Here is a 14064-nt window from a genome sequence, read left to right as displayed (position 1 = left end):
AGCCCTTTTATTTGGAACAAGCTTAAACCACTCCTAAGTGGTCATCAATTACTTCTTGAAAAGGGGGCCCAAAGTAAAACTTGCATATTTTTTAAATAAAGACTGAACGGTTGCCAAGTTGAGGAAAATCAGCATTTTTCTATTTGCAGATTCAGTTACAAACTTAAAAAAAAAAAGAAGAAAAAAAAAGTATTTGTAACTTCTGAATCATTCAATCAACACATTGTCAATATGGTTGATTTCAAGCAGATAATAAGTCCTTTAAACCTTACAAATATACAAATTCTAAAATGTTCAACAAAAATTTAAAAATGTGTCTGGTAAATAAGTACAGTAATAATTTTACTATAATACAGGGTTCGTACACTTGGAACAGCTATAAATTCAAGGACTTTTCAAGGACTTAAGGTCCAAAAATCCCATTTTCCACCATGACCAAAATCCAGCAAACATTGATGGTTTATCGGAGATGTATATAAATTGCTTGGTGTTTGATTCTGTTCCAAATAAAAGGAAGTAAGAAGGTTGGCTGCTCACCGTCTCAGATTTGATTGAAAATCATGTTTTGCACACCCCTGGTACAAAGAACACAGCAGAAAAATCAACTTTCAACTCAAAGTTCCTTCGAAGTTATGAACCATTGATATAGCTCAAATTATTGCCAAATGCCATTGGAAATTGGAGTTGAGACCTTGTTTTCCATTGTGTTACTAGTGTGCTCTGATGTACAGACAATGATTTTCAGGGAAATCTGAGGTGATCAGTCAATTCATTAGTCCAGGTTGCACAGAACGACACTAAACTACATAATAATTACATGCAAGATGGTTAACTTATCTATATTCATACTTCAATAGAGCACTGATGGTCCATTTTCTCATCTCTTAGTTGTTCAATCTGAAACCATGATAATGGAAAACTTTGCTTTTCAACCAGTCCCTGCAAACCTGTACTGTCCCTGCGTGCTTCAAAGTCTCCACTATTGTCCCTGAACCCAAAAAGACAAGGATTGCTGGTCTTAATGACTACAAGCCTGTGGCACTGATCTCTGTAGTCATCTGTCATGAGACAGGAAAAAACTGAAAGAGGAAGAGAGATGGGGGTCCAGGGGGTAAAAGGGGGCAGCACACCCTTTATGCAGATTTGTTTTGATAATTGTACCTTGAAATGACAGTTTCCTTGCCTGTTTACCCTTAATTTATACTGTAATTTTTTTTATTGGGCCTTAAAATAACACATTTTTCTTGCTTGTCACTTAATTTACACAGAAATTTTATGATAATCATACTTTAAAATGACACCAACTCCTTGCTTGTTTACACTTAAGTCATATTGAAAATATTTTATACTTTCTTACACCTACTTATATCACACCTGTTCCTGGCTTGTTTATTCTAATTAGAGAGAAGTAACCTTTACACAGGAAATTTGAGTTTTTTGATAATTATTATCAAATGACACAATTTCCTTGCTTGTTTACCCTTAATTTATACTCCCACACACACTCACCCACACCAGACCGGTTCCGCCACCGACATTCCTCGACTCGACCGCCCGCAGCAGCCTGCTCCACAGCGGCGCCGTCTGCCCGATTACGATGCCGAGATGTCACCGCTTTCTCGGCCAAACCCAACCACTGAAATTGTCGCCCGCGGCTGCTGACTCTCATCACCTCCCCAGGCGGGGCCACAGCCGCTGTCGCCGACCTTCACCGTCTCCCCAGACACCGATGCTGCTGCCGCCGACCCATATCTCGACCTCAGCCCCCCACGGGCCTCCACCAGCGACTCCGCCGACCCTCGCCTCTCCACCAGCCACTAGCGGACCGGAGCCATCGCCTCACCAGAGTTCCAGGCTCACAACCTCCACGATGCAGACAGCATGTGGTCTGACTCTGCTGGGTCCTAGTGCTTCCCCCCCCCCCCCCCCTCCCTCCAACGGGGAGGAGCATTGCTAGCAATCATATCATGTTTCCCAACTTTTAATAAAAATGCACATTATAAACAATTAAAAAACGCCACATTACTCTCTATGAATTAATACTTTTATCATTTTTCAAGGAGCTATAAGCCAAGGACTTTCAAGGCCGTGAAAAACTGTTTCAAATTCAAGGACCTTCAAGGACCGTACAAGCCCTGTTAACAAAAGTTAGTTTTATCGTTCAGACCTATTTTTGGTCTTTGAGGGTTTGCTTCCTCGGGATCTTCAAGAAATGATGGCATATAATTGTTGAGATCAGATTGAAGACAGTGCACCAGGTATCTGCAACACAGAATTGACAATGCACTTCATATTTCAAAGTTTAATTTTAGTTTAGTTTACTATTGTCATGCATATATTGTGCAATACTCATTTTAAAAAGCTTTTACGATATTAAGACTTAATCATTTTCAAATTATGTCTATTTTCCTGCAAAATACCTACAAAGATCTGACAGCACCATAATTTTTCCACAGATCAACTCCACATCCAGCACTTCTCCTTAAACTATTTGAAGCACTCACTTCCCTGTAATAGGCTTACACAATTTTTTGAGGACGCTTTCAGATCTTGTGTATCTTCTTATTTTTCCCCCAATAATAAATTAAGCTTTTAGCTTAATGAAACATTTGAACAAATTTGTAAAGACACTGAAATAACCTTAATTAGTTTGTTCACTTTGAAGTCCCTTTCCAAAGAATCGATTCTTTCTTGGTGTAATAGAAAGGAACTGCAGATGTTCTTTTATAACAAAGATAGACACAAAGTGCTAGACTAGGCGGGTCAGACAGCATCTCTGGAGAAAAAGGAATGGTGACGTTTCGGGTCAGGACCCTTCTGAAGAAAGGTCTCAACCCGAAATGTCACCTATCAATTGGAAGCAGGGTCCCGGCCTAATCTAACCTTCCTTGATTTGGGGCTGAAATGTTTTTAAGACAGTATGGGCAGCACAGTGGTATGTGTAGGAAGGAACTGCAGATGCTGGTTTAAACCGAAGATAGTCACAAAAAGCTGGAGTAACTCAACGGGACAGACAGCATCTCTGGAGAGAAGGAATGGGTGACGTTTCGGGTCAAGACCCCAGTCTGAAGAAGGATCTCTACCCAAAACGTCACCTATTCCTTCTCTGCAGAGATGCTGCCTGTTGCGCTGAGTTAAACCAGCTTTTTGTGACTACCTTCAGCACAGTGGTGCAGTTGGTAGAGCCGCAGCCTCACAGCACCAGAGACCCAGGTTTGATCCTGACCTCGGATGCTGCCCGAGTGAGTTTGCAGATTCGCTCTGTGACCGCATGGGTTGCCTCCAAAGATATGTGGGTTTGTTGGTTAATTGGGCTCTGTAAATTTCCATTAATGAGCAGGGAGTGTATGAGAAAGTGAAATACATAGAACGGGTGTGAACAAGTGATCAATGGCCGGCAAAGACATGGTGGGCAGAAGGACCAGTTTCCATGTTATATCTCTGAATTCTAAAGATTTGTCTGTTTGACCATTATTGACAATAGGTGCAGGAGTAGGCCATTCGGCCCTTCCAGCCAGCACTGCCATTCAATGTGATCATGGCTGATAATCAGTACCCCGTTCCTGCCTTCTCCCCATATCCCCCGACTCCGCTATCTTTAAGAGCCCTATCTAGCTATCCCTTGAAAGTATCCAGAGAACCGGCCTCCACAGCCCTCTGAGGCAGAGAATTCCACAGACTCACAACTCTTGTGTGAGAAAAAGTGTTTCCTTGTCTCTGTTCTAAATGGCTTACCCCTTATTCTTAAACTGTGGCCCCTGGTTCTGGACTTCCCCAACATCGGGAACATGTTTCCTGCCTCTAGCGTGTCCAAACCCTTAATAATCTTATATGTTTCAATAAGATATCCTCTCATCCTTCTAAATTCCAGAGTATACAAGCCCAGCTGCTCCATTCTCTCAGCATATGCCAGTCCCGCCATCCCGGGAATTAACCTTGTAAACCTATACTGCACTCCCTCAATAGCAAGAATGTCCTTCCTCAAATTAGGGGACCAAAACTGCACACAATACTCCAGGTGTGGTCTCACTGGGGGCCTTTACAACTGCAGAAGGACCTATTTGCTTCTATATTCAACTCCTCGTGTTATGAAGGCCAACATGCCATTCGCTTTCTTCACTGCCTGCTGTACCTGCATGCCTACTTTCATTGACTGATGAACAAGGACCCCCAGTTCCCTTTTCCCAACTTGACAGTATTTAAATCTGCCTTCCTGTTTTTGCTACCAAAGTGGATAACCTCACATTTATCCACATTATACTGCATCTGCCATTATATATCTCTGAAATAATTTTTAAAAATACAATAATTTGATTATTTTGTAAATTCAATGGCAATGACATAATATGAACTATATCCACTAATTCCTATAATATTCCTATAATATTACATGAAGAATGTTGCTATTTTTAAAGGAGATAATTTAAATGTGTTAAAATGACAGGACTACCAAGAAAACATACAAATTGCAGTTAGGAGATATATTTTAGGAGATATATTTTAAAGAAACCTGAGAAGTGAAATGTTACAAATATTATCCATGTTTGATGTTGAATGAATAAATAGCAATATATCAGGCGCATTGCTATTGCTCATTTTGAACGCGTTCAGGTTGAACGGGCCTGCATGTTTCAAATACAGACGCTTTTTTTGGCTATCTAGAGTACTTGGTACATTTTTCTTCGTAGATAACCCTGAATATCACCTCAACTACATTTAATGCCATACAACAAAAATGATACCAGTGGTATGAATATTGATTTCTCTAACTTCAAGTAACCTTGGCCTTCCCTCTCTCTCTCCCTCTCCATCCCTCCCCCACCCAAATCGCACCAGCTTCTCGTTTTCACCCAACAAACAGCTAGCATTGGCCAGTTTCCTTTATCATCATTACATTTTTGCATATCTTGTTCTTTATCTCTCTACATCATCTATATCTCTCGTTTCCCTTTTCCTCAACTAGTCTGAAGGGTCTAAACCCAAAACGTCACCCATTACCTCTCTCCAGAGATGCTGCTTGTCCTGAGTTACTCCAGCTTTTGTGTCTATCTAAAAGACAACTGCCTCGAGTCACAAAAAAGATTGGAAGATGCATTTGCATTTATCTAGAATATATTTTCAACTGATTTAATTTTAGATTAATTAACATTTATCTACACGTATTTACAATTAAGAAAGGAGAGTGGCAATCAGATTACATGAAGTTTAGAAGAAAGTTTAATGAAAATACAAGTACGACTGATTTAAAAAAAAGTGAATGTGCAAATGCTTCAAAATATTTTAGACCAATATGAAAGTTGACAGAAGATAGACACAAAGTGCTGGAGTAACTCAGTGGGACAGGCTGAGAAAGAATGGGTGATGTTTCGGGTCGAGACCCTTCTTCAGACAGAGATGCTGCCTGTCCCGCTGAGTTACTCCAGCACTTTGTGTCTATCTTCAGTTTAAACCAGCATCTGCAGTTCCTTCCTACACATGAAAATTGACACGATTTTCTAAAACACTATGCTCACTACCAAATTCGGAGAAGCAGGAGAGGATGTCTGCTAAAACAATTTACAATGGCAATCCATGGTTCTCACACACCAATGACAGGAAATGTAATTACGTGGCTTTTATGTTCTTGAACATTTTCAAGCTTAAGTATCACCTTTAAATAACTTATATCATACTTTCTGGACGTTGTCAAATTCAAACAGTATTATTATGAAGGATTGTGTGAGAGAGTGAGGAAAAATTGTGTAAGGAACTGAAAATTACAATTTGGTTGACGCTCATGGAACACGGATTATGGCAAGTCACAAAGTAGAATCAGTTGATTCATATATTCTTTAAGCAAAAGGGTAATATAATTGATTATCACAGATGTTGTCTTTTAATTATCATACTTGAAAGCCATTTGCACCAGATGAGCCAAGACATCTTGTGCATCTAGGGTGATCCGACTCAGGTCTCTGTCCTGCTTGATGAAGTTGAGAAGTTCTGATGCATTTGCCATCCAGAAGGCAAGTGCACCTGCAATATTCTTTTGCTTCTGTAATGAAGAGAATAATGTCAATCTTGATGATTTTATTTCAGTTCAACATAACCATCAGTCTGAAATGCAACCCCTGAAGGCATGAGCCAGTTTAGGCAATATTAAACAAGGCTGACAAAAGAACAAGGCCACAGACATTAAGCAAAAGAACTTGGGCTGACTCTGTACATCACCACAAAAAAAGTGCATTAAGCAGATAAAATGAAATGCCAACAGAGTTGTGCCATCAGGTTTTAGTGCTGCATGTTCCAATTGCTAAATGAGTGTTATGTACGGTTCAGTCCAGCCGTTTGATTTGTTGTTTCTGATATGGAGAAGCATGAGAAACTGAGCTAAGCTGACCGCTGGGAATATCTCCCAGCAACATGTCCTACCTGTTCATACTGTGCTATATCCTGCAGGAAAGGGAACAGGAATCAGGCAAAATAGAGAAAAAAGAGTCATGATGTACACAAATAATGATTAATACAACACAAACATTGCATAAAATTAAATTTACTTATAAAATTACACAGACAACAACCAAAAACACACAACATCTCAATTGCAACATTGAATAAACTTTCATTTAAAAGTCTGGTTTCAGTTTGTCACAATGCAGTTTTTGGTGATCGATTGAGGGACAATATTTGCACCAGAGAAGGTATTGGTTCACTATTTTCTTTAGTTTCTTACAAATCCATTTAAGTTACAATTTGAATTTCAAGTGCATAAAATATACATTTTCTATTTACACATTATGCAATATGACGAAGCACCTATCAGTGGCGCACATGGACAATTTACAGAACCACCCTCTCCTACAGGATTTCTGCCAAATACAGAACACTCTGGACATAGAATGTTAAAAGTTTAGTTTGCCAAAAATTAAAATTCCTTAACATTAACAAGGAGTTGAAAGGGATTTTACAGCAATGCTTAAATCATAATTTCTTGAAAACACCCTGATATAACTTAATCTAAAGTAATGTATTTAGACAAAGAAGACTATTCAGTGACTTTATTTCATATTCTTGGTAAATGAACCAGCAAGTTACCACAATATACAATTTGTTGATTTGTTATATTTACCAATATAAACAATTTGGCAGGTATACACAAAACCTTCCTTAGATAGGCAATCAGATTAGCGTTAAGATTTAATAGAGTCTTGGCTCCGTAATTACTTAACACTGTTACTTCATAAACTCCTCTTTGTTTTGTTTAGGTAAACGCCCCAAAGTTTACATAAACTATTTGGGGTTTTATAATTCCCCAAAACATAATTCCTTGAGAGAATTCTCAAAGCTGCAACTGTGCCATCTCACATCCAAGCACCATAATCAACATCGGACCAAAAAAGGATAAAAGTGAAAAAAATTATTACAATTTCAAGTATTTGCCAAAGTGGTGACTGTAAGCACTTGATCAGCAGATGGGTGGATGAACAAATCAAAATAGAAACAAGATAGATGGAGCGCACAATTGATAATTCCTTCTATTAACAAAGTCAATCAATAGAAAAGGTAAGTTAGAATGAATGAAATCTGGTTAATAAAATTAAATATCTTTCATAAAAGATTAGTAAAAGACCAATTATAAGGACATACTCAGAAATCTAATGTTACTCGGGCATTGAACTATTTGAAAGAGTAAAATAGTTGCAATTAACAAAGCCAACTGGGAGTTAAATCGATGTTTTGATAACACAAATTCCTATTTAAATCTCATCATCTTTAAATACTCAGGATATATATCTTTCTTGCACATTTAATTGTAGAGGGATGGGGGGGGGGGGGGGGAGAGACAGAGACAGAGACAGAGACAGAGACAGAGACAGAGACAGAGACAGAGACAGACAGAGAGAGAGAGAGGCAGAGAGAGAGAGGCAGAGAGAGAGAGGCAGAGAGAGAGAGGCACGGAGAGAGAGAGAGGCAGAGAGAGAGGCAGAGAGAGAGGCAGAGAGAGAGGCAGAGAGAGAGGCAGAGAGAGAGGCAGAGAGAGACGGAGAGAGACAGATGTGTACAATGTTCTGATTTATCACTTCCTATAATTTAGACTTCTGCATGAATTTGTTAATAATTATGTACCAGTTATCAATTTTTTTTTGTCCCTTATAGTAGGTATGTTGCAAAGCCTACCTGAAGCGTCTTTGAAAATCTGCCGTTGCGGGTGTGCGCGATTTTGGCGCCGTTTAGAGGGGGCGGGTTTAAAACGCGATTTTCTCTAGGCTGTTCAAATCGAAGATGTTCAGCCTAGTTAATTATTAACGAAAAATCGCTGGAAGACCCCGTCGCAAAAGCTATTATTAGGTTTAAAGGCCTCGTATAATAGTTATAGTAGTTTAAAAATCAATCTCTAAACCCGCGACCGCCAGCAACCGCAGAGTCTCATAAAGCAAATAGCAGAAGTTAGGTTGTATATTTTTACATTAAAAAGGGCTTCTAAAGATCCCTTTTATACAAAATTTAATATTGCGAGTAGCTCAATTTGGCCCCATTATATCGCGCAGTATTTTTCTGGGCATTTGGGGCACAAATCTACCGCAATGTGAACGTTCTAAACCAGCGCGTTCCACAGGATCCCACTAGAAAGCTGATTTAAATGGGCATTTATTTACAGCAATTGAACACTGAATTCCTTCCATTTGGTCTATAAATTAATGTAAATGAGATTTAAAAATCATGTTTTATTGTGAATTATTTGTGAATATTATTTGGACATTTAGGCTATTTAAAAATGTTAATAATTTATTAAGAAATGGATAGATGTTTAGATCTAGTAATTGAAGTCTGAAATTAGCTACAATTAGGTAACTAACTAATTATATGCTTTAATTTCAGGTCATCCAAGTAAGATTATTTTATATTTGTTTCAGAATGCTTCAATCTATGATAACTGAAAATTTCATTCAGTTCTCTTAATTTTTAAGAAAGTTATGGGCTTTTGACTGTTCACGATCACAACTTTTTTGTTATGTCCATAGAAAATCAATAGGGAACAAGATGCTCATTTCCGAGTATGAAAATGGCCATAACTTTTTAAATACTTGAGATATGAAAGTGAATTAGGTGTCAAATTAAACTTATTTTTATGCTTTATCTGATGGGATAAATTACAGACTTGATTTTTAAAATCTCAAAATTTTGTAACATTGCTACTTATAGTGGGCGCGTCAGTGTAGTTTGCACCTTGCCCTCGCATAGATTCAACTTGATTTACTGCATTGTGTGTGAAATGCATCAAATGTTACATAGATAACTAATTTATTACATTCTATTTGCTTTAGAGATTTTAAGCACTCAATTAATTAAATTATGTACTTTAAGAAAAACATAAATGTAAAATATGACACATTATGGGAAGATCTACAGAAGATATTTTTAGACTCAGTAATTGTTGTTATGCTTATATTTACATCATTAATCTAAATTACAAACTTCACAAATTATGCATGAAATATGAACTTGAAATTACTTCAAATATATTAATTAATCTTAAAACTCACCTGAATAACTCCTTCCATCATGCTAACCATCTTGTTAACAATTGCAATGACTTTATGTGCACGTTCAGATGGACTCATATCAGGCCGATAGTGACTGGATATAACATATCGACAAGTCATATACAGTACATAAGTAGGAGAGAGTTTGAAGTGGATAGTGGAACTATTAGTATAATTAACAACGGCAGATAGGAAGGCGTCTTCAGCTGCAAAATAAAGAAGATTTGTTACTTTCTAAACAATTACGATGATTTATTGAAATAAAATATCTAAAATGGCTTGCTCAGTATTTTTTGAACAAATAATTAATCAGGGTGTTTTTCAAGAGAGAGAGAGAGAGAGAGAGAGAGAGAGAGAGAGAGAGAGAGAGTACGGTGTTTTTCAAGAGAGAGAGAGAGAATAAGGTGTTTTTCAGATTCTCAAGAGTACTTTAAGGGTAGTTATTGTTGTACTGTGGGGGAAATATGCAACCCATTTGCAAACAGCTAGTTCCAGAAATGCAATTAGGTAAGCAATTACTGAATCACCTGGATATTGACTAGAACAAAGTAACTGTTCACGGCTTCAAAACGAGAAATTACATTTTTCACATCCACAATTTAGTAGCTCACTTAAAATATGGTACTATAACTATAACATTCCCGAACTACTGAGTTGTTAGTCTCAAATTTAACCAGGACTGGAATCCACAATTTACAAAAGGGCTACATCATCACCATTTAAAAGGTCAACTGCTATATACAATTTGACAACATTTATTCATTAATAAAAAAAGGGATGTCAGGACTTTCATATGAAGAAAGACTGGATAGACTCGGCTTGTACTCGTTAGAATTTAGAAGATTGAGGGGGAATCTTATAGAAACATACAACATTCTTAAGGGGTTGGACAGGCTAGATGCAGGAAGATTGTTCCCGATGTTGGGGAAGTCCAGAACAAGGGGTCACAGTTTAAGGATAAGGGGGAAATCTTTTAGGACCGAGATGGGAAAAACATTTTTCACACAGTGAATCTCTGGAATTCTCTGCCACAGAAGGTAGTTGAGGCCAGTTCATTGGCTATATTTAAAAGGGTTAGATGTGGCCCTTGTGGCTAAAGGGATCAGGGGGTATGGAGAGAAGGCAGGTACGGGATACTGAGTTGGATGATCAGCCATGATCATATTGAATGGCGGTGCAGGCTCGAAGGGCTGAATGGCCTACTCCTGCACCTAATTTCTATGTTTCTATGTTAGTCTGTTCTTGGAAAATTGACTTCAATCATTGTAAACTGGAACTCTTACTTTTGGTAAAATGTTGTATTTGGGGTATAAAATTATGAATTTAGACCCACAATCTGCAGCACATACTATTACTTCCACTTGTAACACTTCCAAACTATAAGTACTTACAACTTTCTCGGAACTCTACAGTGGCTGGCAGAGTCATCTCTTGACCTTGTACATCTTGTGCTCTAGAAGGGGAGAAAAATGCCTTTAGAACAGAACAAATGTACTTGCAGTTAATGCCACTGTCAACAGATACTGACCTTTCCAATGGCTGTGCAACTGTAGAACAATACACCATTTTCAATAAAACATTTGCATCAAAACAAATCAAGTCTACTTTGACACTGGCAGATAAAATAACAATTCAATCTAGAACCATTCATGCTTCCACCCCCAGGTTCCATGCATGGCTGCGTTTAATGGCAATAGGGTATTAACTTTAAAACCAGAACAGGATCTGCAATATTGATGAGATTGTATTTAATTGAATGGTCTTTTTGAGCAGAGCAGGTCAGCAATTAAGTACATGCTGCACATTAGATATCAACTACTTTTAGAAATGCTAAGTTTAAGCATCAATGTTTACAAGTGAAAGAGCTAATAGTTAAATCTAATAGTCAAATCTAAAATGGAGTTGTTCTTCCACAAAAGCATGGTCTAGTAAAACAAAAGAATGGCTTGGTGCCAATGAATGACTTTGTGAATTATATGGAACACAATATGGAGGACAGGTTGTCTTTTAAATAAAGACATTAAGATGGCAGCCTGCAGTAATAACATGTGCTTCATTCAAGGCCATAAAGAAGCCACGATTGAAAAAATAGCTGACGCTCCAGAGATAAGTAACAACTTGTTATTGGATGAGCTTGATTTGGATCCAGCTTTCCTATATTGTGAAAGGCTACAGAATCTTTCAGTCATGCCATGTTCAGACTTGGTAGGAGTGTTTTACTGATAAGGAAAATGTATAATTGTGCTAATTCTTCTTTGATCTGTGAGTGGGTGCCCATGAAGAATTTGTGCTCATTGTAGATCTATTGCCACTCCCGTCTGACGAATCAATTAAAGATTGCTACGGTTTACCTTTAACAGTTTTTGTTGCTATCTGCTTTTTAAGAAACAAACTTTGACACAAGGAACTACAAAATAAAATCATTGCATTAAATCTCACTGCTTAAAGTTACCAAGATCTAAAATATGAAACAAAAATAAGGTTCCAGAGAGAAGCAGCAAATAAAATAACAGAACAATTTAATGCTTTAGTTGCTAACTCTTCATAACTGGAGGCCAACAATTACCAACAAAACAGAGGTAAGTTGGCTTATTGGGAGCAGAAAGAGCGCAACAAGAATCCTGAGATGTGTCAAGATATTTAACACATCCATCAGTTTATGTTTTCACAAATACATTAGATGGGAAAACCCAAGTGACAAACTTCCTAAATCAATCAAAAAAAGGATAAAGGGCAAGAAGCAACTGAGGCACCAGAAACATACTAGAACAATAACTGGAACATTTGAAAGGAACCATGGATTCAATGAAGCGATACAACATTAAATGTTATCAACGTAATGTTGGGAGACCAGTTGTATACACAATATTTAGGGGAAGCAAGTGAACTGGGAAGGCAGCTGAAAAAAACCTCACAAGATCGTAATGTTTTACAAGAACATGAATAAATTCGTAAATGGTTGCCTAATGATGTATCATTGAGTACACATGAGTACTTTGGCCAGCACTAAGAAGAATGCTGAAACCTCATATAGAGTGCATTACCAGGATTAAGCAAAAGTGCTAATGTCAGAGGTTTATCAGAACGATATCTTGACTGGAAAGATTGTCTTGAGGCCACATTTAAAAACTCTGAAGCACCATTTTGACAAAGCACAAAGCAGACGCTGTAACAGTAAAACCAATCTGATCTGAGGAAGTTTGTTATAATTGAGCTCAACATTATGGAGGAGGAGATTGCATTGCTAGAAAATGGTCCATTTCAGGATTTTCTGTAATACGAAGAAGCATGTGTCAAGAAAGTCAAATTGAAAAAAAATGTTTTTTTCTATTTTTTAACTTAAATTACATTCCATCTCACTAATTTTTGAATGCAGTACAAGTTAATTTTTGTTACCTGAACAGCGGTGACGTGCAGGCTGTAACTTTATACATGAACTGAATTCTTCTCAGGCCAAGAGTTTGCCTTGAGTAACATGACACTCATCTCAAACTTGGGTTCCAACAAAAGTTAATGTATGCCATACACCTCCTCCACAATGGCAAGCAAGCTGCGATATTAACCAAGGGGTCAACAACTAAAGCAATGTCAATAAAGACTGGTGTCGTGCAAGACTGAAATCATTGCTACAATGCATCACTTGATTTCTTTTTGACCCAACATTGCATTTCACCTAAAACAATCTTCCTGGATGAATTAAAGTAATTTCCAAATCTAGTGGGAAACTGTCCAACCTACGGCACTGGACTAGAATAGAATAGAATAGAATGCCTTTTATTGTCATTCAAACAACTTGTTTGAACGAAATTGCATTTTCTAGTTTTACATTACAAAAAAAAACCCCAAGACCCACACTTAACACAGTTTATATAATTATCCATCACAGTGGATCTCCAACATCTCCTCACTGTGATGGAAGGCAAAGTCTTATCTCTTCCCTTTGTTCTTCTCCCGCGGTCCAGAAATCCAACTGCAGCGTCAAGGCGAACTGGGGCTCCCGATGTTAAAGCCCCCGGCGGACGATGGTAAGTCCTGTGGCCGTTTAAGCCACACCGAGCGATGTTAGGCCCTTTAAACCCCGCGATTCCAGCGGGAGAAGTTGCCGTTGCGGGAGCTCCGAAAAACGGTCTCCCACCAGGGAACTGCGAGCTCCCGATGTTCCTGTCCACCGGGCCTGCGGCCAGAGCCTCCGAAGCTCCGGTCGGGTCGCAGCCATGACAGCTCGTCCCGCTCCGAAGTCGGCCAGCTCCGCGATGTCAGGTCCGCAGGCTCCGCGACTGGAGCCCTCAGGTTAGTCCCGGCCAGAGGCCGCCACCGGTTCCATGATGTAAGACCCAACGGCATCGGAGACCAGACAAGGAAAAAGTCGGGTCCCCGTACAGGGAAGAGACTAACAGTTTCCCCACAGCCCCCACCCCCCACATATACACAAACATATACACTACAGAAGTAAGGTTGTCCAAACATCGGATGTTGTGCTACAGAATGCTGATCATGCTTGTGGTTATGGACAGTGGCCAAGTTCTGATGCATTGTCAAC

The 14064-nt window shown here is 38.6% G+C and overlaps 1 protein-coding gene across 11 annotated transcripts in view; it reads right to left on the bottom strand.

Moving 5' to 3' along the window:
- Nucleotides 1–14064, bottom strand: part of afdn (afadin, adherens junction formation factor) — a 207932-nt gene that overhangs the window by 69918 nt on the left and 123950 nt on the right. For 7 of the 11 annotated variants that reach the window (XM_033025695.1, XM_033025701.1, XM_033025691.1 and 4 more), the window contains exons 13-17: nt 10916–10977; nt 9525–9730; nt 6412–6432; nt 5889–6034; nt 2168–2262 (exon numbers count right to left, since the gene is read on the bottom strand). In XM_033025695.1, coding sequence (XP_032881586.1) covers nt 2168–2262; nt 5889–6034; nt 6412–6432; nt 9525–9730; nt 10916–10977 — 530 coding nt within the window. The remainder of the gene's footprint in view (nt 1–2167; nt 2263–5888; nt 6035–6411; nt 6433–9524; nt 9731–10915; nt 10978–14064) is intronic. The other 4 variants (XM_033025702.1, XM_033025694.1, XM_033025698.1 and 1 more) reach the window with 1 other exon arrangement.

The sequence above is a fragment of the Amblyraja radiata genome, chromosome 8 (assembly GCF_010909765.2).
Source record: "Amblyraja radiata isolate CabotCenter1 chromosome 8, sAmbRad1.1.pri, whole genome shotgun sequence".
Lineage (NCBI taxonomy): Eukaryota > Metazoa > Chordata > Chondrichthyes > Rajiformes > Rajidae > Amblyraja > Amblyraja radiata.
This window is presented reverse-complemented; position numbering and strand designations above follow the sequence as displayed.